Source organism: Chrysochloris asiatica, unplaced genomic scaffold, assembly GCF_000296735.1.
Source record: "Chrysochloris asiatica unplaced genomic scaffold, ChrAsi1.0 scaffold00049, whole genome shotgun sequence".
Classification (NCBI taxonomy): domain Eukaryota; kingdom Metazoa; phylum Chordata; class Mammalia; order Afrosoricida; family Chrysochloridae; genus Chrysochloris; species Chrysochloris asiatica.
The window spans coordinates 16,249,769-16,274,866 of NW_006408567.1; the positions used below are offsets into that span (position 1 = coordinate 16,249,769).

The 25,098-nt window shown below is 43.9% G+C and overlaps 1 protein-coding gene across 1 annotated transcript in view; it reads left to right on the plus strand.

Annotated features, from left to right (window-relative positions):
• Window positions 1-25,098, plus strand: part of SIM2 (single-minded family bHLH transcription factor 2) — a 72,320-nt gene that overhangs the window by 36,403 nt on the left and 10,819 nt on the right. Inside the window, exons 6-7 of the mRNA XM_006862606.1 lie at window positions 7,473-7,672; window positions 13,113-13,219. Of these exons, the coding sequence (XP_006862668.1) occupies window positions 7,473-7,672; window positions 13,113-13,219 (307 nt within the window). The remainder of the gene's footprint in view (window positions 1-7,472; window positions 7,673-13,112; window positions 13,220-25,098) is intronic.

The following is a 25,098-nucleotide window of genomic DNA, read 5'->3' on the forward strand; positions in this document are numbered from 1 at the left end:
TTAATGTATCAAATCTGTTCTTCAGATGATCTCTAAATTCAGGTGGGATAAATTCAAGGTCATATTTTGGTTCTCGTGGACTTGTTTTCATTTTTCCACCTATATAGTGTTATGAAATGCAGAGGCTCCAAAGAAAGCCTCCTTCACTGGGCACGTTGTAGCCCCATTTTAGGTGTTCCAATCAGTTACAGGCAGAAGACGGACTTACAAGCTTTCTATGGTGATATTTCTGGCTATTCCGTTCTCTCCCACTCAATTGTCTATTTAAAATGTTATGCAAGAAAAACAAAAAGACAGTTTGGCTCTTTTTTCATTTTTGATGTGTGCACATACTACTATAAATTATCCTCTGAGCACCAGTTTTGCTCTGTCCCAATGATTTTGCTTTGTTGTATATTTGATTTGATGAATATTTTTCATTTACTTTTTAAATTTTCTTCTGTTACACAATATTTAAGCAGGGTGCTTTTTAGATTTCATGTTTTAAATCTGTCCTCTTCTCACCGCCCCCCACCCCCCGTTCTTCCTGTTATTGATTGCTAATTTTATAGCATTATGATCTGACAGTCTATCTTACTGTGGTGGCATGCATGTTGCTGTGATTCTGGAAGCTATGCCACGGGTATTTTAAATACCAGGGTCGTCACCCATAGTGGACAGGTTTCAGCTGAGCTTCAAGACAAAGACAGACTAGGAAGAAGGAGAAACAAGCTACTTCCAAATATTTAGTCACTGAAAACCTTATGAATAGCAATGGAACACTGTCAGATAGCACCAGAATATTGTATATTGAAACACAATGAAGAGCACCAGAATACTGTCAGATATAATGCTGGAAGACAAGCCTCTTAGCTTGGAAGGCACTCAAAATATGGCTGGGGAAAAGCTGCCTCCTCAAAGTAGAGTTAAGCATGATGACGTGAATGGAGTAAAGCCTTCTGGGCCTTCATTTGCTGATGGGGCACAGCTCAAAATGAAGAGAAACAGCTGTAAACATCCATTGATAATTGGAATATTGAATGCATGAAATATGGAGCTAGGGAAATCAGAAGTTGTGAAAAATGAAATGGAACGCATAAAGATCAACATCCTAGGCACTAGTGAGCTGAAATGGACTGGCATTGGCCATTTTGAGTCTGACAATCACATGGTTTACTATACCTGGAGTGACAAATTGAAGAGGAATGGCATCACATTCATCATCAAAAAGAAGATAACAAGATCTGTCCTAAAATACAATGCTGTCTGTGATAGGATAATATCCATATGCCTACAAGGAAGACCAGAATCCTGATGTGGTGCTGTAGGTTAATGTGCTGGACAGCAAAGTCAATTGAACTGCAAGATCGGCGGTTCAAGCTCACCAGCCGCTCCTCAGAAGCCCTATACAGAGTCACTATGGGTTGGAACTCACTCAATGGCACTTAACAACAACAACAAGGAAGATCAATTAATGCCACTATTACTCAAATTTATGCACCAGTGATGACAAAACTGAAGAATTCTACCAACTTCCCAGTCTGAAATGTATCAGACATACAATTAAGATGTATTGATAATTACTGGTGATTGAAATGCAAAGGTTGGAAACAAAGTAGACAGATCAGTAGTTAGAAAATATGGCCTTGGTGATAGAAATGTTGCTGGAGATCAACTGCAGGTTAGAATTTTGCTAGACCAATGACTTATTCATTGCAAATATCTTTTTTAAGCAGCATAAAATATGACTATACTCCTGGACCTCATCTGATGGCATACACAGAAATTAAATTAACTACATCTGTGGGAAAAAACAGTGCAAAAGTTCCATTATCATCAGTCAAAATATGACCCAAGGCAAACTGTGAAATAGACGATCAGTTGCTCATATGCAAGTTCGTACTGAAGCTGAAGAAATTAAAACAGGTCCACAAGAGCCAAAATTTGGCCTTGAAAAAATTCAAGCCTCAAGTTCTATGGGCAAAATATTGAATGATACAGAAAATATCAAAAGAAGCTGGAGGAAATACACAGAGTCATTGTACCAAAAAGAAATGGTCGATGTTCAGCTATTTCAACAGATAGCATGATCAAGAGCTACTGGTACCTTAGGAAGAAGTCCAAGGTGCACTGAAGGCATTAGCAAAGAACAAGTCTCCAGGAATTGATGGCATACAAATTGAAATCTTTCAACAAACTGATGCACCACTGAAAGCACTCACTAACCTATGCCAAGAAATTTGTAAGACAGATCCCTGGCCAACTGATTGAAAGAAATTCTTATTTGTGTCTATTCCAAAGAAAAGGTAACCCAACAGAATTTGGAAATCATCAGACAATATCATTAATCTCACATGCAAGTAAAATTTTACTGAAGCTAATTCAAAAATGACTGCAACAGTACATGGACAGGGAATTGCCAGATGTTTAATCTGAATTCAGATGAGAACGTGAAACTAGGAATCACTATTGGCATAAGATGGATCTTGACTGAAAAAAGGAAATATCAGAAAGATGTTTACCTGTGCTTCATTGACTATACAAAGGCTTTCAATTGTGTGAATCATGACAGGCTATGGACAACTTTGTGGAGAATTAAAATTCAGGAACACTTAATTGTACTTATGAGGAACCTGTACATAGACCAAGAGGCAATCAGTGAAAAAGAACAAGGGAACAATGAATCTCTTAAATTTAGGAAAGGTTTGAGACACGATTGTATTCTTTCGCCATATTTATTCAATCTGTACACTGAGCAAATAGTCCAAGAAAATGTATTATATGAAGAAGAAGTGACATCAGGATTGGATTGAAGACTAATTAACAACCTGCAATATGCAGATATACAATATTACTTGCTGAAAATGAAGAGGACTTAAAATACTGATGAAGATCAAAGACCACAGCCTTCAGTATGGGTCACAACTCAATGTAAAGAAAACAAAACTCCCCACCACTGGACCAGTACATAGCAATATGATGAATGGAGAAAAGATTGAAGTTGTCAAAGATTACATTTTGCATGGATCAACTATCAATACTCATGGAAGCAACAGTCAAGAAATCAAACAATGTATTGCATTAGGTAAATCTGTTGCACAAGGCTTCTTTAAGTGTTGAAGAGCAAAGATGTCAGTTTGAGGACTAAGGTGCACCACACAGAAGCCATGGTATTTTCAATAGCTTCACATATGCATTTAAAAGTTGTACAGTGAACAAGGAAGACTGTAGTACAATCGATGCATTTTAGTTAAGGTGTTTGGGACAAATATTAAAAGTACCATGGACTAATAGAAGAACAAATAGATCAGTGTTGGAAGAAGTACAGCCAGATGCTCCTTAGAAGCCAGGATGAAGAGACTTCATCTCTCATACTTAAGACATATTATCAGTAGGGACCAGTCCTGGAGAAGGACATCATGCTAGTTAAAGTGGAGGGTCAGCAAAAAAGAGAATGACCCCCAACAAGATGGATTGGTACAATAGCAGCAGCGATGGGCTCAAGTTTAACAACAATTGTGAAGATGGCATAGGACTGGGCAGTGTTTCATTTTTCTGTGCATAAAGTCACTCTAAGTCAGAAGTGACTCAATGGCACCTAATAACAACAGCATTGTGATCTGAAAAGAAACTTTATATTATTTCACTGTTTTAAAATTTATTGATACTTATTTTGTGGCTTAACATATGGTATATTCTGGAGATTGATCCATGTGCTCTGGAAAAGAATGTGTACTCAACTGTTGCTGAGTGAAGTGTTCTGTATATGTCCATGAGATCAAATTGATTAATTGTGTTGATCAGAGAATCTGTACCTTGGTTGATTCCTTTCTCATTGTTCTGTCTTTCACTGAAATAGTTGTCCTTCCTACTATTATTGTGGAGTTGTCTATTTCTCTTTTGAATTCTGTTAAAATGTGTTTATTGTATTTTAAAGCTCTTTCATTGGATACATGGATATTTATTTTGGTTGTGTCCTCTTGTAGCATTGACTCTTTTTTTTTTTATGTTTTATTGTGAATTATATGATAGTTTACATGGGAGAACCTCAGTTCCATATTCATTCCATCGTATATCATTACATTGCCATGGTTCCAATCCCCTCCATGCATCGTCTTCCGACCAAAGGGCATATCCTGGAAACCCGTGCTCTACACTCCCCGCTCCGCCCTCTTATAGCATTGACTCTTTAATCATTGTATATTCTCCTGGCTTTTACATTACAAGACTGTCTATTTTATCAAAGATTAATATTGCCACTCCTGCTCTTTTTTTTTTAAGCTTTTATTGTGAATTGAGGGATAGTTTACATGGGAGAACATTGGTTTTACACTCATCCTATTGTATTTCATTTCAATGCAATGATTACTTCATTTCATTGCAATGATTACAGTCCCCTCTGTGCATCATCATTCTGAGTGTTCCTCTAACACACATGGATCAAGGGGCTAGCCTCTATTTTTCTTATACTGACTTCAATGATTCATTTATATTCCTTCTGAATTATTATCTGTTTCTGACATTTTAGGGTTAATCTTCTGGATTTCTAATTGCTGCTTCTACAGGATTGGCACTGGACTATGAACCCCAAGATTAGCAATTCAAACCCACCAGCTGCTCATCAGAGTCACTATGAGTTCGAACTGACTTGACAGTATTAATAACAAGAACAATTTTCTATTAATTTTGTTATTTTGGTTTTCTGAATTCTTCTAGAGTCTCGTCTTTGTTTGTTTTGATCTCTTGGGGGGCCCTGTATATGTCCTTCCCCCCTCCCTCTTATTATGTGATAGTTTACATGGGGAACATTAGCTTTACACTCATTCTATCATACATCGTTTCATTGCCATAGTTACCATCCCGTCCATGCATCATCACCCAACCAAAGGTTATACCCCGCAGGCCCCCTTCTCTCCTCACAGTCCTCAGCACACAGCTCCCTTCCCTCCCTGGATCTCAGCCACTCCATCTCTTCATGTCATCCTCTCTGTCTCCATCTCAGGCCTTGCTGCTTCTCTGGGTGGGGTCCCAATTTCTGTTCTTCTCCAGTGATGGTCCCAGGGGCCTACGCTCCTAGACTGAAAGGCTAATCACATCCCTCCTTGCTATAAAATATCCACCTTTACCTTACTAGTCCTTACAATCCATCCTGATAGCAATTATTCACCCCTGCATCACAAGAGACCCGTCCGCATTTCTTTTCATCAGCCCTTCCTAGACAGGTTGGATATTACTCACTTGAGACTCCACCCTCCTCCCCACGTCGATCCAGGTTCCCTCTTGAAAGCTTGTAAGCTAGTCACTTCTTACCTTTGTATCCCTCCCCCCATTTTGGGTAGCCAATGTTCAAGTTGCCCATCCCTATACTGGACATATTGTAACCCCTTTTTAGGTATTCTAGTCAGTTCCAGGCAGAAGACAGACTTACAAGCTTTCTATGGTGGTATTTCTGGTTATTCCTCCCTCTACTCTCCCGTGACTGTTTTATAATATAATGCATGGAAGACCAAAGTTCAAGAGTCAGCCAAGCATCTCAACATTATTCCCCCCCTTTCCCCATTCCAACCATGTCTCAGTCTCTGTATCCCAGAGCCCTGTTGTTCCAAGGCTGTGCCTACATCATTTATTACCTCTGTCCCATTTAGCTCGCTCCTACCTGTCTGTTCTCCCATCTGCTTTGTTCCTCCATTCCCCTCTCCCTACTTGTATATTGCCCCCCTCCCCAACACCCAAGCTATCCCATGTCTATTCCCTGCCCTGTGCTCCACCTTCCCCTCCCGTCCTTAACCCCACCCCTACGCCCTAGCATCCAGTTAATCATCCACTTTAGTGGAATAGTATGGGTTCTTTTTCTTAGTCTTTTACAGTAGTGGTCCTATGCAGTATTTTTCCTTTTGCGATTGACTAATTTCACTCAACGTAATGTTCTTAAGGTTCATCCATGTTCCTGTGTATGTCTTTTGAGGTTTTATCAGATAGTTCCATTGTCATTTCTTCCCCAAGAGGTTTCCTAGTTCTTTATTTTGGTAATTTGTCAGAGAGATCTTGCCCCCCCTTCTCTAGGTGATTTGATAGTCTATTGTTTCTGAGACACTAAGGTGTTGTTATAGTTTTTATTAGTTGTATGTTTGCTATGTCCTGATTTTTTAAAAAATCTATTATATTTTATCCATGTGGTTGGGTCAGGAGTTCTATTCTGGTCACTAGGTGGGTTACACTGAAGTACTTACCACCTGTCTCTGGGCAGGTGGTGTAGTGCCTGTGTGTGTGAGTACAGGTCTCTGCTTGCTTGTTTTGCAGGATACCTGGGGGAGGGTTGCATAGTGACCATTGTCTGTCTTCAGTCCAGTGGTATAGGAGGGGTGGCAGGGGTGGCTGGCTAGTGGGGATGTGGGCATCACCTCCTGCTGGATGAGGGGGTAAACGGGTGTGTGCACAGTCCCACTGTCTGCCTCATGGTGGGGGGGGGGGTATGTATGAGTGGCAGGCCAGGATGTGCATGGTGTGTGTGCCACCTCTTACCAGGTTGGGCAAGAGAGAGGGGAGAGTGGCAAGTGGGGTCATGTTGCTGTCACCTCTCAGATGAGGGGTAGGGAGTAGGGAGCTAGTTTAGGGCGACAGACAAGAGGGGTAGGGTGAGCAGGCAGCATGTGTGACGGTCACGGTAAGCATCCAATGATGCACCAGGGTGGCCTACTGCTGCTGCTTAGTGGGGTCATCAGGTGGGGAAAGGGGTAGTATTTGGGATAGATGAGAGGGTGGTAGTTGGGCGGGGCCAGGTGAGAGAGAAAGAGGGGTAGGGAGCTTGTACCTTGGTCCCCAGTAATCAGGTAGGGGAGGTTGTGCCAGTAATAACCAGGAATGTTGTGGGGAGGAGAGCCTACGCCTCTGGTTACCCAGTCAGAGTACCTGGCCTCTTCCCATTGGCTGCAGTCAACAATCAAGACATTGTTTCACTCTGGGTATGTCTAGACAGTTAACTCTATGTCCTCCTCATCCAGGATTACTACTGCTTTTGTCTCTAGATGCCACACGGTACCAGGCTGACAGGCAGGGTCCCTCCTCTCATCTCTCCTTGTTGTCTGTTTTCAGTCAGTTTCTTCTTTCAGTTGGTGTTCAACTTAGTTCTTGATCCTTTCATTTGGTGCTCAAAGTTCCAGAACTGTCTTCTGTGTTGGTTTCACTTAGTTTCTCAGACCTTTGATGTAGAGGAACAACATGGTGTGTCTAAGTTGACATTTTGCCCAGAAGTCTGAACAGAGTCAGTAAGATAAAACAGGCCTTGTATTTTATTACGCTAATGTTTCCTAAGAAAGAAGCATAGCTTCGTTTCTTCTAAGTAATGATTTGGATGTCCACCCAAATGTTTAGTCCAGCTCAGAAGTAGTTGTGCTGGGAAGATATTCCTTCACATTCCTGTAAATGAGCAGGCCCAGAGCCAGGAGGACTAGGCACCAGACCTTTAGAGGCTGACCCTGCCCTCTCTTTCCCAGGTCATCCACTGCAGTGGCTATTTGAAGATCAGACAGTATATGTTGGACATGTCCCTGTATGACTCCTGTTACCAGATTGTGGGACTGGTGGCTGTGGGCCAATCGCTGCCGCCAAGCGCCATCACGGAGATCAAACTACACAGTAACATGTTCATGTTCAGGGCCAGCCTTGACCTGAAGCTGATATTCCTGGATTCCAGGTAAGTCTGGCGCCAGCCACTGTTCTGTGGAGTTCTGGGCAGTACTGATGGTGGAAATGGCTCTTGAAAAACAACAATACTAAGCCAGACACTAACAAGAGATTAGGTGTGCTAGGACTGTGAATTGAAAAGGAATTTTGTAAAAACAAATGATGTATTGAAAGAAGGAACATCAGTCTTATTACTGAGGAAGTAAACTAGTTTATGGAGTCCCTGGGTAGTGTAAACAGTGAATACTGAAAGGTTAGACGTTTGGAAAGGTTTGGAGTTCTGCTGTGACGCTGTGGGTTAATTCACTGAAAGCCGGTTTGAACTGCAAGGTCAAGGATTCAAGCTCACCAGCTGCTCCTTGGAAACTCTATACAGGGTCACTATGGGTCGGAACCAGCTCGGCAGCACTTAACAATTTAACAGAGAAGGTTTGGTGATCTACATCATTGATCAGCCATTGAAAATTCCATGGAGCTACTTTCATACATGGAGTCCTGGTGTGACACTGTGCTGCAAGGTTGGCGGTTCAAGCTCACCAGCTGCTCCTTGGAAATCCTATACAGGGTCTCTATGGGTCAGAATCGACTCGATGGCACTTAACAACAACAACAACAACAACAACAACAACAACAACTCTCATACAGTTCTACTCTCACACACATGGGGTTGCCCTGAATCTGAATTGACTCAACAGAAACTGATATTGGTTTAACCAGCTTTGGTGTTAGTTGATCCCATCTCATTGTGACCCCCATGTGTACAGAGCTGTGCTCCACAGGACTTTCAAGGTTGTGATCTTTGGGAAGTGGACAACCAGGCCTGTCTTCTTAGTTGCCTCCATGTGGGTTTGGACCACCAACCTTTTGGCTAATAGTCAAATGCTTAATCATTCGCCTCACTCAGGGACTTCTTAACCAGCTTATAGTTATAGGTACTTTTTGTTTGTTTGAATCATCACATGATTTTGAAACAAAAATATATTGTTGTAGGCACAAGTTAACTTTTTTTTTTTTGCAAGTTAACATTTTTGTTCCATGGTGTTAGAATTATACCACACCAACAGACCAGGAAAACGTGTCTACAGTGCATTGTTACTGTTGTTAAGTGTTGTCGAGTCAGTTCCAACTCATAACGACCCTGTATAAAGTTTCTGAGGAGCAGCTGGTGGGTTTGAACAGCTGACCTTGTGGTTTGCAGTCCAGTGCTGATCCTACAACCCCACATTGTAGTTTAAGATACAGAGAACACTTCCACACTGAACAGAGTAGGGGTGGAGCCACGGAAGCTTTGACAGACTTTGCTACTTTGAAATAGAGAGCTGTGGCCACAAATTCAGCAGGTTTCATGTCTGTTTCTGTGCCAGGAGGGAACCCCCAGCTGACTGTGAGGATAAAGTTGGGGTGGACTCAAAACTGCTGCTCCCTTGTTTCCTTTCCTCTTCTACTTGGGAATGCCCTCCAATTGGGGAACATCTCCTCAGTCAAAGGAGAGAGATTGAGTTGGAAGGATCACTGAGTTCACTGTTGCACTAGGCCTCAGGTTAAGTCTGCTCAGGACTCACTATTATGAGGCCTCAGCCTTTCCCTCAGGCCTGGATTCGTTTCCTCTCCCAGGGCAAGCTGTAGGCATTTTGAGGCCTGAGGCTGGTCGGGCATCTTTTCAGCCAAATGATAGCCTTCCCAGCCTGTCAAAAAATACAAAATTTGAGAATAGACATGAATCATTTGAAAAGGTAAAAAAAAAAAAATCCTGGTATTCCTTAGCTAACCCCTCATATTCCTTTAGTACAAATGGGAATAAGAGTTCAGAGACCCCACTTCTGGATGAGCTGATCAGAAGAAAGGATATATAAATTTTTTTCCCCACTTGTCCTTAAGCCAGGATTTGTTGATGTTTTCTGAAGGAAAAAGAAAAAGAAAAAAAATCCACTTGGTGAGGGGTAGTAAATGAAGGCACAAACTAGTTTGGTTCATTGTTAATTTACCTCAGAAGCACTCCACAATAGAAAAAATATGAGATAGCATTACAGATCCACCTTTATCTCCCAGAACTATGACTCTTTCAGGGTGAGATGCAAGCCCTTTGGGGGATGAACAAACACAGACAAAGCTGTTTTATGGCAAGGAAAAATGGAGGGGCTGCCCAGTAAGAGAAGGCAGCTTGTGGCAGCCTTGGTTGCACTGCCTCAGGATGTGAGGTAGACGTATTGGCACACAAGGCAGTAGAGTTCTTCCCTGACTCAGGAGCCATTTCTAAAAGTCTACTGAAAGAAAAGTTGGCTGCCCAAGTTCATTATTTAAGAAATCTGGGAGGATACTCTCCTTTGTTTGGTCTCCTCCTTTTTCTTTGACTCTTCTAAGAAAACCCCTGATGAAAATTCTAGAATTCTCTAGAACTAGTAAGATGGGAATCTCCACAGAAAAGAGAACTTTAGGTCCTTATAAATTTTTCTATCAACACAGATTTGAGACTCAGGGGACAAATAAAGGAGCTTGGGAGAAAGGGGCATGAAGGAAGCTGCTTGAGAGACAGAGTATGAGGGCCTAGCTGGTAAGCTTCCCCCAATGGACTCATGCCAAAGTTTTAGAAATGGTATAGAAAAGAAAGAAGGCGATCTTGAAGACAACTTCCTGTTCCCACCAAAAGAATCTAAATGTCAGGAGACTTCCAGCCCTGTGAGGCATTTTGTGAATTCCAGACACTTATAGGAAGTGTCAAAAGGGACCACAAGTGTCCTGGAGAATTCTTCACATTTACTACGGTCTTTGGTGTCTTGCAGCTCATTTGGTCTTCAAAAGGCTGCTGGGCCAGGAGAGCAGAGGGTTGGGCTGGGAGGAACCCGAAGAGCAAAGCAGATTGGCCAGTTGGGGAGGGTGATGGCAGCTCTGTGTCCAGCCCCAGTGTCACTGTGAGGGCTTGGTCTAAAGCCTAGCAGCCCCTAAGTCACAGGGGATGAGGTGGTGGGCCTGGAGCAGGAGGGCAGAACCTGGCTGGCACCCCATCCACTACAATCCCAGACACAACTGAACTCAGCATAACCTGAAATTTGGTTCATCAGGGTTTTGTGGTATTTCGCTTTGAAACTGTAGCTGGTGCTTTTGCTAAGGATGGGTGAACCCAGCTATGTTTGGGGTTTGGCAAATCCCTCTGACAGGTCTTCAGACACTGGAGGTTTGGAAAAAACCAGAAGGGCATCCTGCCAAACCTTTCCCTCTCCCTTTAATTTTTTAAAGCCAGTATGTACTTTGATGAGAAACCTTATACATGTGTTTCTGATTCATTTACACGTTTGGAGCTATTGCTGTGTAACTTTATGTCCACAGGGTCTGGGAAGCCTCTTTCATCCCCAGGCCCTTGAGATGCCTGGTTTTCTTTTGGGAAGCCAGACATGGGTCTCAATTATCCTCCCACACAGAGTTAGGCTCAGACGGGACCTTAAGTTCTAGGTGGTCCTTAGATAAATCCCGGACTGGGCTGTGAATTCTGCGAAGTCCCTCTGCTGGGGGCCCCGTCTCCTTCCTATCTTAGAGAAACACCATGGGAATGCATCCACCAAATAGTGCACCATTCCAGGGAAACATGAGGCTCTTGGAGATTTACGACCCAAGGCCTGAGCAGAATGCAACCAAAAGGGAAGTGGGTTAAAGAATGAAAGTGAGGTCAAGTTTCTTGGTTTAATTTACAGCTAACATTTCATATCCTGGCGGGCAGGGCCCCCAATCCCAGCCTTCCTTAGCCCCCCAGCCCTCAGCACTGACTTCTCACCATAGCTTTGCCTGCTTTGGGATCGCCTCTCGCCAACCTCTTTCATCTGTGCTTAAATATCTGTCACCAAGACGTTTGGACCACCTTCTCCAAAGGCATGCTTCCCAGCTCGGTTGCCCATGGCCTGGGAAATGATACCATTACCACATGCAATTTTCACCTGGAGATGGAGTGATCCAAACGCTAATGATGATGTGCTCTTGGATGTTGAGAGCTGCTTGTCTTCAAAGAGCCAAAGTGGGAAATTAATATGCTTGTGGCTGGATGAGAATAAAGAGGGCAATGGCCTAGAAGCATTGAAAAAGTACTCTCATTTCTATAGAGAGCTCTATTTGACCTTTTAGTCACAATATTTTCTGTTATCACAATTAGCTTCCTAGGGTGGTTGTAACAGAAATGCCACAAGTGGGTGACTTTACAGAACAGAGATTTATTTTCTCACAGTTCTGGAGGCTAAAAGTTCAAATCAGGGTCTCAGCCAGGCCAATTCTTTCCTTGCTGGCAGTCATGGGCATTCCTTAGTTTCTTGGCTTGTAGATGACCCTCCCATGGCATCTGTCTTCTTTCTGTGTGTACCAGTCTCTGAGTTTCATTTGTTCTTTTTATAACTCAGAAGTGATTAGAACCTGCCCTCTTTGGGTAGGATCGTATTAACATAACAAAGAAAATTCTGTTTTCACACAGGATAATCTCTACAGATAAGAGAACCAGAAAATCAACACATATGTAATTGTTGTTAAGTACTGTCAAGTCAATTCTAACTCATAGCAACACTGTATAGGGTTTCCAAGGCTGCACTGCTTTGGAGAAAGCCTCATCTTTCTCCCATGGAGCAGCTGGTGGTTCAAAGTGTAGTGCTTATCGCACAGAACCACCATCAGGCTCCAACACATATATTGTTGTTGTTGTTGTTAAGTGCCATTGCGTTGGTTCTGACTCATAATGATTCTGTATAAAATTTCAAGGAGGAGGGTTTGAATCACTGACCTTGCGGTTAACAGTCCAGTGCTTATCTTACAGTTGTTAAGTGCTATTGAGTTGGTTCTGACTCATAGCGTAGGGTTTCCAAGGAGTGGCTAGTGAATTTGAACTGCTGACCTTGAGGTTCAAAATGACCTTGTAGTCCAGGGCTTATCCTACAGCACCATACCAGGACTCTGAACACATATACTGGGGGGACATAATTGAATCCATAATACTTTCTATTTCCTGGAGGCCGTACAACAATCCTCTATCTAACCAACGCCAATTATTCCATAATTCTGAGTAAAGTTCTAGCCCAGTTATGAGACCAGATGGTCCAGTATGAAATGGAAATTTAAAAACTCACATAGGGTTATTCCTCAGGTGTCATCCCAAAGACAGGTATCAGTGTTCACTCTCAACTGGTCCTCAGGTAAGCTTCACTTTGAAAGATGCTAAAATGGAAAGCTGTTTCAAAACATTCTCAAACCTAGTGGTTTCTGGACCTTCCTACTTTAGGACAGTGCTACATCCTGCTCTGACCCAGAGTTCAAAGACTTCTTGTAAAGGAAAAAAAAAAAAAAGATCATTCTCCGTTTCCAAAATCAACATTTCCCCCCTGAGCCTTTTCACACTTGATTAGTTGGCAAAACCAATATTAGTTTAAATGAAAAACAATCTGCAGAACAGAGTCCCTCACTGAGCATTGGTCGTCCTCCAGGGTGACCGAGCTGACGGGGTACGAGCCGCAGGACCTGATTGAGAAGAAACTCTACCACCACGTGCATGGCTGTGACGTGTTCCACCTCCGCTATTCCCACCACCTCTGTGAGTACCCATACATCCTGAAGGGTGGGCATTGGGGGAGGCTATAGCTGAGGAGGATGTGCTCAGAATAGGGGGACAGCACCCTTGTTTGGTAAAGTATTCATCTGTGATGCATACATGACTCTTAAGCCTCAAGCATGTCTTCACTGATCCGTTGTTGGTTCTAAACATTCATGCTCACCCTGCCAGTAAAATCCTGGCAGGGTGTAGAATGCTTCAGAAGTTGCACGTGTTCTAGACTGGATTTGGAACCTAAATATCTCTACACCACCAGGGCACTAGTTGTAAATAACAACTGTATTAGATCTAGTCCGTAGATAGCTCTTATTACTTTACTTAGGAAGTTATTGATGGGACAGCGATAGAAGTCTCACCTTCCGTGTGAGGGACCCAGGTTTGATTCCTGGCCAATGCGCCTCATGTAGAATTACCACTATGTCTATCAGTGGAGGCTTGCATATTGCTACGATGCCAAACAAGTTTTGGTGGCGCTTCAAGACTAAGACAGGCAAAGAAGAAATGCTTGACAATCTGTTTTCTAAAAGCAGACAATGAAAATCCTGTTGTTGTGAGTGCCATCGAGTCAGTTCTGACTCATAGTGACCATGTATAGGGTTTCCTTGGACTGGCTGGTGGGTTTGAACTACTAACTTTGTGGTTAGCAGTCCAGTGTTGATCCTATAGCACCACACCAGGATTCCAATGAAAACCCTGTTGTTGTAAAGTGCTGTCGAGTCGATTCCAAGTGCTGTCGAGTCGATTCTGAGAGGTGGCTGGTGAGGTTTGAACTGCCAACTTTGTGGTTCAAACCGACATTGTGGTCCAGTTCAGTATCTTGCAGCACCATATCAGGACTCCAATGAAAACCCTAATGGATTCCAACTGTCCAATCTGCAACCAACCATGGGGATGGCGCAGAACTGAGCAGCATTTTGTTCATTGTGTTTGGGCCAACAACAGCTAACGACAACAGATATGTTACTCAGACACAACTCTAATTGCTTAGCCTACTACCAACACTGTGAAGCAGAATGGTGTTATCATCTACCCTGTCTGACTGTGGAAGGGAGGGTCAGAGTGGTTAAGTCACTTGGCTATGGTCACACAGTTTGAAGGCTGCAGAGCTGGGAGTCAAATCCAAGTAGCCTGGCTCCAGACTCTGTGCCTTTGGTCTCTGGACACTATTCTCTCAGGGGAAGGTCCACATACTTAAAATGGAAGAAGTCAACTCAGGAAGAGTAGCAAACAATATTTGATTTGCCAATGGAAATGGTGTGGGGAACATCTGGATTTTTAAATTTTTTTTCAGTTTTTATTGTGAATTGAGTGATAATTTCCATGGGGGACCATCAGTTTGTTTCATTGCGATGATTACAATCCCCTGCATGCTTCATTATTCAACAGTATTTGCTTCTATTCCCTCTGTTTCTTTTTTGGATGTGTACCAAAACACTCAGGAATATACAATCATTCAAATAGCCAAAGGGCACACTCTGTCCCCTGGCCACCAGCACACCTCCCCTCTCCCTCCATCTCAGCTGCTCCGTCTCTCCATGTCATCATTTCTGCCTCCATCTCTAGCATTGCCCTTCTATGGGTAGGGTCCCACACTCTGCTCCCATTCTTCTCCCTTGATGGCCCCAGAGTCCTCTGCTCCAGGACTGTTTAAGATCGACAACTCAACCCTTTTTGCTACAAAACTTTTACCTTTCCAGTTGTGACAATTGCAATTAGTCCTGATAATAATTACTCACTATTGAATCATGAGAGTCTTGTCCCCATCTCCTTTCACCAGACCTGTCTAGACAGGATGAAAACCACTCAGTGGGGGATCCTACCTCCCTGCCCCAACCCCGGCACACTCTGAATCTAAACTTCCTCTTGAAAGTTTGTAAGCCAGTCACTTGGTGCCTTTACAACCTCTCCCCCCATTTTAGGTAGCTAGTGTCTAAGTTGCCCATTCCTAAACATCTGGTTTTAAGAGGGGCTTTCAGTACTGGAATGTTTTAAAAAGTGACCTTTTGCTTCTGAAACCTAAATGGAGGCAGAGAATAACTCTAAGGAAGGGGACTGCCTCACCCTCTCTTCATCCAGCTCTGGCTTTCCAGGGCCATCTGGGGGTTCTTTGCAATGGGGTGCAGATGGTAGGAGGAACCCACATGGCATGCGCTCTACCCTTGTTTTGCTTGTGTTGGCTTTTAAGGACATTAAAGAGACTTTAAAGGACCGGTTGCTAGTGTTGAGGTGGACTGATCACAGGGGAAGGGACTGCCCCCCGCCATGGTCGTGCTGTCTTCCTCAACCTTCAGTGTGGGTGGCACACAGGGAACATGGCTTTGACGGAGGGGGCAGAGGTAGGGGGCATTGCTGCTCTCCTTTCTCCAAGTCACTGTGGGCAGAGACTGTGGAGACCAGGCCATTTGGCTGAGCACACTCATGCATCTCATTCTGTGTTCCTTTTTTCAAAAATGTGATGAAAATCATTCATATAAACTCAGAGTCCCTTAAGCAAAAACTCCTCTCTCCCACCTCTGTTGTTGTTGTTGCTAAATGCCGTCGAGTGAGCTCTGACTCAGTGACCCTTGTATAGGATTTCCGAGGAGCAGCTGGTAGCGACCCCCGTATAGGGTTTCTGGGAATATTGATGGATTTGAACTGCCGACCTTGTGGCTAGCAGTGCAGTGCTTTCCTACAGTGCTGCACCAGGACTCCTTCTCCAGGGTTGTTGCTGCTATGTGCTGTCAAGTTGGTTCCAACCCATAGCAGCCCTGTATGGGGTTTCCGAGGAGCGGCTGGTGAGCTTGAACAACCGACCTTTTGGTTCAAATTGACTTTGCAGTCCAGTGCATTAACCTACACCACCACAAATTGGAAGTGTGATGTAGTCTTTGTTCACTTAGGACAGGGGTGGGGAACCTTTTTTCTGCCAAAATTTATAACATCATTTGCAGGCCATACAAAATTATCAACTTAAAACTTAGTTTGCAATATTTGGTCACAAACATTTGTGGCACTGCAGGTTGACACGCTAGACTGTGAGGTCAGCGTCAACTACAAGGTTAGCGGTTCAAGCTCACCAGCCATTCCTCAGAAACCCTATACAGGGTTGCTATGGGTCAGAACTGACTCCATGGCACTTAACAACAACAATGTGATGGCTAGGAAGCCATTTTGAATCAGTGTGTTAACCATTGGGCTGTTAACCTCAAGGTCCCCAGTTTGACTGCACCAGCAGCTACTTGAAAAAAAAAAAAGAGAGAGAGACTTGGAGTCCTGGTGTGGCACTGTGGGTTAATACACCAGTTCAGGCTCACCAGCTGCTCCTCGGAAACCCTATACAGGACCACTATGGGTCAGAATCGACTCAACGGCACTTCATAACAACAACAACAACAACAAGTGTGGCACTGTGGGATACAGCAAGATTGGTTTGAACCACAAGGTCAGTGGTTCAAACTCACCAGCTGCTCCTTGGAAACCCTATACAGGGTCGCTATGAGTCAGTACCAACTCAGCAGCTAATAACAACAACTATGTGATGGCTGGAACCGCAGTTGCCTTGGCAGGTCCAGACCAAATGATTTCATGGCCGGACGCTCCCCATCTCTGCTTTAGGAGGCCCAATCTCTCCCAGCTCACCTGGGCATATTAGACCTACAAGGAAATTTGATTTGAGAGACTTTTTGTGGTTTACATGAAGCCCTGGTAGCATAGTGAATTACAAGCTGGGCTGCAAACCACAAGTTCGAGTGTTCAAATCTGCCAGTTGCACGGTGGAAGCAAGATGAGGCTTTCTGCTTCCATAAAGATTTACAGCCTCAGAAACCCTATATAGGGTTGCTGTGACTTGGAGCCCACTCGGTGGTACATAACCACCACCACCTGTCATTTACATGATTAATGAGTCTTGGTGGTGGTGGTGTCAAGTGCCGTGGAATTGTTGCTGTGTTGTTGTGAAATGCCATTGAGTTGGTTCCAACCCATAGCGACCCTGTATAGGGTTTCCGAGGAGCAGCTGGTGAACTTGAACTGCCGACCTTGCAATTCAAACGGCTTTGCTGTCTGGCATTAACCCACAGCGCCACGCAATTACCTCAGTGGAAAGTACCACAGCGCCACGCAATTACCTCAGTGGAAAGTAGGAATTTCTAAATATTGCAGTGATTTCCTACAGCACCAAACCAGAAAGCACTTTGAGATCTTTCAAGAAAACATGGAAAAGGTAGACGTATTGAGAAACTAAAGGGAGCACAACTTTCCTTTACAAATGAGCTAGAATTGGTAAATCAGCAGCGAAAACAGAAAATAGCAACGTTGTCAATTACTGTTGCTGTTGTGTGGTCTGACTGAAGGGAGAGCAGAGACAGAGTGTACCCAGACAGACCCAGGGGCTTGGACTGTAGCTTTGGGGTCCACCATGAGGTCTTGTTTCTGCACAACCTCCCCTGTACCTGCCTTCCCAGGAGTAAGCTAGGGAGAGGAGTTTCAGCAAGGAACAGTCTCACATAGATGGCAAGCTCTTCGTCAAGGTTCCAGTAGCTTCGGATCCAAACATCCAGTCCCGATTCTAACTGATGGTCACTCCCTGTGTGTCAAAGTAGAATTGTGCTCCACAGGGCTTTCTTTTAGAAAATCATTTATTTTATTGTTGTTGTTGAAAATATATAAAGTAAAAAATGCACCAGTAACTTTTTACACATACACATTAGTGACATAGAACATTCTTCGAATTTGAAACTGTTCTCACTCTCTCTTGCTCCTCCCCCATGAACATAAATTCACTGCCTCCTAAGGTTCCTAGCTCATCTTTTGAGTTGCTGTTGTCCATTGGAGCCCATCTAGATAGATCTTCAAAGAGCACAAAGATCAAGGAAGACAGTCTTTACTTGCTAATCTAAACTATTATTTGGCTTTAAGAAAATTTCAGGGGATATTTTTGGTTTAAGGGTTAAAGATCATCTCAGGATAATCGTTTTGAGGATTCACCCAGCCTCCATGGATTCCAGAAAGACTAGATTCCATGAGAAATTGAAATTCTGTTCTGCACTTCTCCCTTTTGATACGGATTCTGCTATAGAATCTTTGATCAAAATGTTCAGTGATGGTAGCTGGGCACAACCCAGGTCTTCTGGGCTCATGGCAAAGGAGGCAGTTGTTAGTGGACACAATTAGTCACACATTCCATGTCCTCCTCCTGCTCCTGACTTTTCTTCTTCCTCTGTTGCTCCAGGTGAATAGAGACCAATTGTTGTGTTTTGGATGGCTGCTGGCAAGCTTTTATTCTACTAGGAAATAGAATTAAAAGTACTAAACACATCGTTAAGCCAGTTCAGTGGGATGTCTTATGAATCCATGAATTCTATAGGAGTTTCAATGGCTGATATTTTTAGAAGTAGATCACCAGGCCTTTCTTACATGTCTTTGGGTGGATTCAAGTTTCCAACTTTTTGATTAGTAACTGAGCCTGTTAACCATTTGTAATAGGGACTTTTCCTTCCTACCCAAGTATAAAAGATAGGAATTTGTGTCTTAAAACTCGTGCTTGGTTCTAGCTTTGGAACCACCCATGGACTTGGGTAGCAACTTTCACTTCGGGGCAGCCATGACAGTCACTCAGGATGTTACTTTTCTCTCTAAATCTGGAATGTTCAGATGAAGACAGGAAAGATAGCAGCCAGAAAAGTTTTTTGAAGTGGAGTCTTCATGATGTAGAGCTTTTGGGATTTTGAAACTGCCCCATTGTGTGGTACCGAAGAAAGGCCTCACTCTCCTTCCCCGGGCACAAAAGTAGGATGCAAGGGGCCAACTCCAAGCTTCCTCTTCTTGACCCTCCACACCCAGAGCTGGCTCACATCTGTTTTAACTTCCATAAAATCCAGAAGTTGACCCGGAGCCTAGGATTCAAGTGTTGTAGCTTATCTGGACGGTGGCTGGAACACAGGTTGGGGGAGTGGGCAGGGTCAGAGAAGGGAAGGAACCTACCAAAGGGGTGCTGTCTGACTAGCTGCTGCCCAGGGCGCAAGTGTGCCCAACCCCCAGGGACTTTAGGAACCTCTGTGTATACACTGACTCCCATCAGTCTTCATTGGAGGGCTACCCTTAGCGGCTGTTCATCTGAGTGGACTCTGAGGGCCAAAGAAAGATGTCAGGAGGGAGAAGGGAGCAGCCGTTGGATGTTGCTGGGTGAGAGGGGTGGGGAGGTACAACCCTGGTGAAGACCAGACCCTTCAGATTTTCCTGAGCTTCCTTTCCACATAGGCCATGTGGGTATGTGGAGACGTTCTTCAACCCTCCCACAAGAGTCTGTCTCATCGCTTTCCACTCATTTCCCTTGCAAGCAGGGGCCACACATCACTCTGGGGTCCCTGCCGCCCTCATGATCCTTGTTGGCCAACCCAAGGGTCCTCAAGAGCCAAGCTCTTTTGCCTGTGCTGTGGGAGCTAAGGGCAGGGAACCTCCCCCGACTGTTTCCTCTCCTGGTTGGTTCCTGGGGAGGTGTGTTCAGTGACAGAGCTACTTAGAGCCCTACCCAAAGGGCATAAATTCGTATTTCTGGACAGTGCTTCATCTCATGCTGTTTGGACCCTCATTGGGTCTTTCTTTCATATCTTTGTATCTTTGTCCTGGTGAGGGCACTGACCCTTCCCCACATTGTAGTTGGACGGACCAGCTTGGGCGGGACAGGTGAGAAGTCTGAGAAGGCAGATGCCTCCCTTCAAAATGTAATCTTTTAGTCCTGGCCCATGGTAACCGGCAGTAGGGCTCAGAGGGCTACCCTGAAGGAAGAGGAGAGAGATTGGTGCTAGCGTGTCCCCTTCTGACTCTCTGCCCTTCCAGGCACCACCGGGTCCTCATGGTGGCTGCTACCAGTCCCCATGGTGACAGCTGGAGCTGGCTACTGGCTGTCCCAGGACAGACCTTTGCTGCTCCCCTTGCACCTGTCACAACTGAGGGCCACAAGGTGCCTGTCCTACAGAACTGACCCACTCAGGACTCCAGGGCTCCAAAACAAGACCTATAGCCACATTGTCTTAGCTGCTGACTAGATAGCTGGACACAGGGACAAAGCAAACAGCTGCCAACACACAGGATCAAAATGAAGTTACTGTCAGATCTCTAAGGCCAAGCCAGTGGGCAAACCCAGGCATCTCTGGAGACCAGGCAAAGGGCTCTGGAGGAGGCCTAATTGGATGTAAGAAGGCATTGGTTCTAGAGTGTCCTAGTTAGTCAGATTGTAAAACACATTCTTCAAAACAGTTGTTAAACCAAGAACGGGAGTCCACAAGTCTGAAGAAAGCACAGCCCCTAAAGAAAAAGAATCCAAAGGCTTCCAAAGAGCCGAGCTTCACTAGGAAAAGCAGGGCAGGTGAATGCTCCTTTTGGGTATTACAACAAAAGGGGGGCTGGGATGACCCAACACTTTGGCCCAGGGAGGGATATGTATAGGGGTCTGGGTCAAGTGTGAGACGTGGGCTTGGGCATTTCCAGGTGAACTCACCAAGTCAAGCTGAATTCCAGTGTACACAGCCCTTTTCTAGAAGCTTCTGTCAAGAAGAGAGAACATGAGACCCTTAATGGTCTGTTATACATAAGAGCACTAGCTATGAGTTGGAGCTGACCCAACAGCACCTAACTACAACAACAGTGGTAACTCTAGAAAGCATAGTGTGATTTGCATGTTGTCCTGGTACCTGGAAGTTGTGTTGGGCATTTGTTGGTATAGACTGTCCCTTCTGTTTGGTGCCACAGGCTCAGCCTCAGCTATCTCCCCTGATTATTGTCATTTTGGAGACATTCCACAATAGGGCCCCTGTGGACATTCTCCCCCACCCAGGGCTGCTATGTCTCCTTACCAACTAAACACACCACCAAACTGTAGGGATAGGGAATTGAGTGTGTGTTAGGGCAAAGTAAGTGCACCAGGACCCCCATCCAGAAAGAAACACTTGGCTTTGATCTCCTAACTATGCTCACTCTGAGGCCCCACCTGGTAGAGGTGATGATGACCATAAGGAAGATGGAAACTGCATGTTTTTCCTGTTATGGTGCTGTATCATAGTGGTTACAAGTAGGGCTGCTAACCTCAAGGTCAGCAGTTCAAAACTATCAGTCATCCTGCTGGAGAAAGATGAGACTTTCTGCTCCTGTAAAGACTTACAGCCTTGGAAACCCTGTACAAGGTTGCTATGAGTCGGAACTGACTCCACGGCACATAACACCACCTTTAATTTTCTGGGCTGATGTAACAAGTGATCACAGAATTAGTGACGTAAAGCAATAGAAGTGTATTCCCTCACAGTTCTGGAGTTATTTCTGTTGTTAAGTGCCATCGAGTCAGTTCCAATCTATAACGACCCTGTATAGGAGCAGCTGGTGTGCTTGAACCACTGACCTTGCAGTTCAAATGGCTTTGCAGTCTGGCTCATTAACCCACAGCGCCACACCAGGACTCCTGGAGTAAAGAGTCCTAAATCATTATGTCCATAGGCCCAACTTCACATGGTTTTCTCTACTATACCTGTGACTTCTCTTCTGTCTCTCACTAGAACATTTGTCATTGGATTTAGGGCCCACCCAAATGACTTAGGATGGTCTTCTCTTGGGATCCTTAATTAAATTACATCTACAAAAAACTTTTTTCCAAATAAGGTCACATTCATAGGTTCTGAGGTTTAGGATGTAGACATATCCTCTGGGCAGGGGCTGGAGGGTCACTGCAAGCAATTTTGGTGACTTTTTCAGTTCTTCAAATCGAGAACTTTTCAGCTAGAGGCTGAAAGTTCACTCCCCAGCCCCCCAGCCCCAAGGTTGGCTTGCATAGGGCAGTGGCTTCGAGCAGACAGAATTCTGGAGGAACCAGGAAGACCATGGACTTTTTTGGATAGTGTATTTCTGGAATCAGAATTCCTATCCCAAATACTCTCAGAAAACCCAGACCACCGGCTTTCTTCTAAGCAGGGATCACCCTGCATGCACGGAGTCTTAGACACTCTGAGTGTAGAATACATGGAGTGGGACCTCGCTCTCAGGAGCTTGTGATTCAGAGAACCATCTTCTCCCTGCTACCATCATCTCCAACACAAGCAGTGCCTACTTTGTAGTCCTTTAGCCTGTGACTGGGTCTTTAGGTGGTGCAGACATTTAAAGCTGGCGGTTTGAACTCAGTCAGAAATGCCTCAAAAGAAAGACTTGGCGATCTGCTTGTGAAAGATCACCTCGCTGAAAACCATGTGGTAGCACAGTTCTCCTCTGACACGTGGGGTCACTGTGAGTCAGAATCTACTCCACAGAAACTGTTTTGTTTTTGTTTTTAGTTTGGGATCATTTCAGGCAGCCAATTAAGGACAAGAGACTGGAGGGGGGAGCTGGAACAAACCAAAGAATGTTGTGACTAACTATGTAAGATTTCAACTTGGATGTTGTTGTCGTTAGGTGCCATTGAGTTGGTACCGACCCATAGCGACCTTATGCACAGCAGAACGAAACATTGCCCGATCCTGGGCCAACCTCAATACTGTTGCCACACTTGAGTCCATCGATGCTGCCACTTGGCCAATCCATCTCATTGGGGGTCTTCCTCTTTTTCTCTGACCCTCCACCTTACCAAACATGGTAATCCTTCCCCAGTGACTGGTCCCTCCTGACAATATATCTGAAGTATGAGAGATGAACTTTGTCCATCTTGGCCTCCAAGGAGCACTCTGGTTGTACTTCTTCCAACACATATCTATTGGTTCTTTTGGCAGCCCATGGCACCTTCAATACTCTCCTCCAACACCATAACTCAAAAGCATCAATTCTTCTATGGTCTTCCTTATTCACTGTCCAGCTTTCACATGCATATGAAGTTATTGAAAATACCATGGCTTGGGTCAGGTGCATCTTAGTCCTCAAGCTGACATATATACACATATATGTGTGTGTGTGTGTTTGGTTTCTGTATCTAAGCCTCATTATAGCAGAGCCAAAGAGGGTCAGAGATTAAGTCTCAGCAATTTCTGTAATTTGAGCCTTAATATAAAATATTTAAGATAAACTGGCTTCATTTTTTCTAGCTCTAGATGATTAGTGATTGGTTTTAGGAATGTTGTAAGAAATAAGAGAAAATGTAAGTTAAGCAAAGGAAAGGTATATGGTCATATCCCTAGGGGTTCTACAAACACTGCTAGCAATAAATTTCAAAGTTAAACAGATTAGAAAGCATTTCCAGTGAAGAGAGAATGACCTGTTTGATCATGTTGCATCTGTGGGTTATTTGGAGGAATAAAAACTTGGTTAACTGAATCTCCCCTGAAAGATAGAGCTACAGAAAACTCTGGAAGCTTCTGGAGGCCTCCCGCCTTCAAAGTTGCTGCTTTAAGAAACCAGAGTTTGAACACCTGGGTTGGGCCCCAGCAGTGCCTTCAACTCACTTGACCCGTTTCCTGGCAAACTCACTTTCTATGGTTGTAGCAAGAGCAAAAGATATTAGCTGGAAATAGTAACTGCAATTTTGTCTAAAAGCAACCCCATAAGGAAAAGCATTGGAAAACCTCTCTTCCTTGCTGCCTCCCCTGTTGTCTACACCCTTCAACATGGGATCTTACTCCTGCCAAATGAGTCTGCTGAATGTGAATGTTAAACATAGAAGGGAAAGAGTTGGTCTCTTTACCACCCCAAAGAAACTGATCTCGCCAAATAGAACGTTGTTGCACAGCAAGACTGGTGTTTGCCTCTAACTCTGCCTGAAGGGGATGTAAAGCCTCATGTGTATTGTATTTCTACTCACATCTTCCATAAAAAGTGGGTTCTATGTTAAAAAGAAATCATTCTGTTTAGAAAACTAATACTTCATCATTGCTGGCAATTTAAGAAAATCAAGAAAAGTTGAAAAGAAGAAAATTAAAATTATCTGTAATTTTATCACTCAGAGACTGATACTCATAGGAGACAAAACCTTTCCTCCCTGTCTGACATGATCCTAAATCTTCACCTAGATTTTCTAATCTTCACAACAATCATAGGATGTAGGGATTATGGTGATCTGCTTTTAGTAAATGAGGAAACTGGAGCACAAGAGGTGTTAGTAACTTAGCCAGGGTCACAGTTAATTGTCTGTGTGTGTGTTTGTATGGGGTAGCGTGGGTGCATGCTTTTTTCCTAAGTAGGATTACACTATACACAGTTCTGATTCTTGTTTTTTCTTCATTTAACACTGTATCATATACATTTCCTATATAATTAAAAATCCTTATTAATCATTGTTTTATTGGTTGTGTGTTGTTGTTAGTTGCCATGTGTCAGTTCAGTGTTTCCTAGTCCTCGGCCATCTTCATCATCATTGCTATCATGGTATTCTCCAAGCTGCTAGAACAGAAATAAATTCCTGAAAGGGGATGGCTTTAACAAACAGAAATTTCTTTTCTCACATATGAAGAAATTAGATGTTTGAATTCAGCGCTCCCACTCTAGGGGAGTCCTGGTGTGGTGCTGTGGGCTAATGCATCAGGCTGCAAAGTTGTTTGAACTGCAAGGTGGATGGTTCAAACTTACCAGCTGCTCCTTGGAAACCCTCTACAGGGTCGCGATGGGTCGGAATCGACCCGACAGCACTTAACAACAACAACAACTCTAGGGGAAGGTCTTTGTCTCTTTTCAGCATCTGTGGTCCCAGCATTACTTGGAGATCCCCATGTGTCCTGGGTCTAGGAGGTTCTCAACACAGGTTCTCTGCTCCAAACTTTTCTTTCTTGGTCGTAGTAAGGTCCCTTCTTTCTCTGTTCCTTTCTGTCTTGTAAAATAAAAAGTGTAACTTTGTTTTGGACATTTCATATATTGAAACTTTATAATAGATGTTGCTTCTTTAATATCTCCAGATTACATAGTTACTTGAGGGTAGC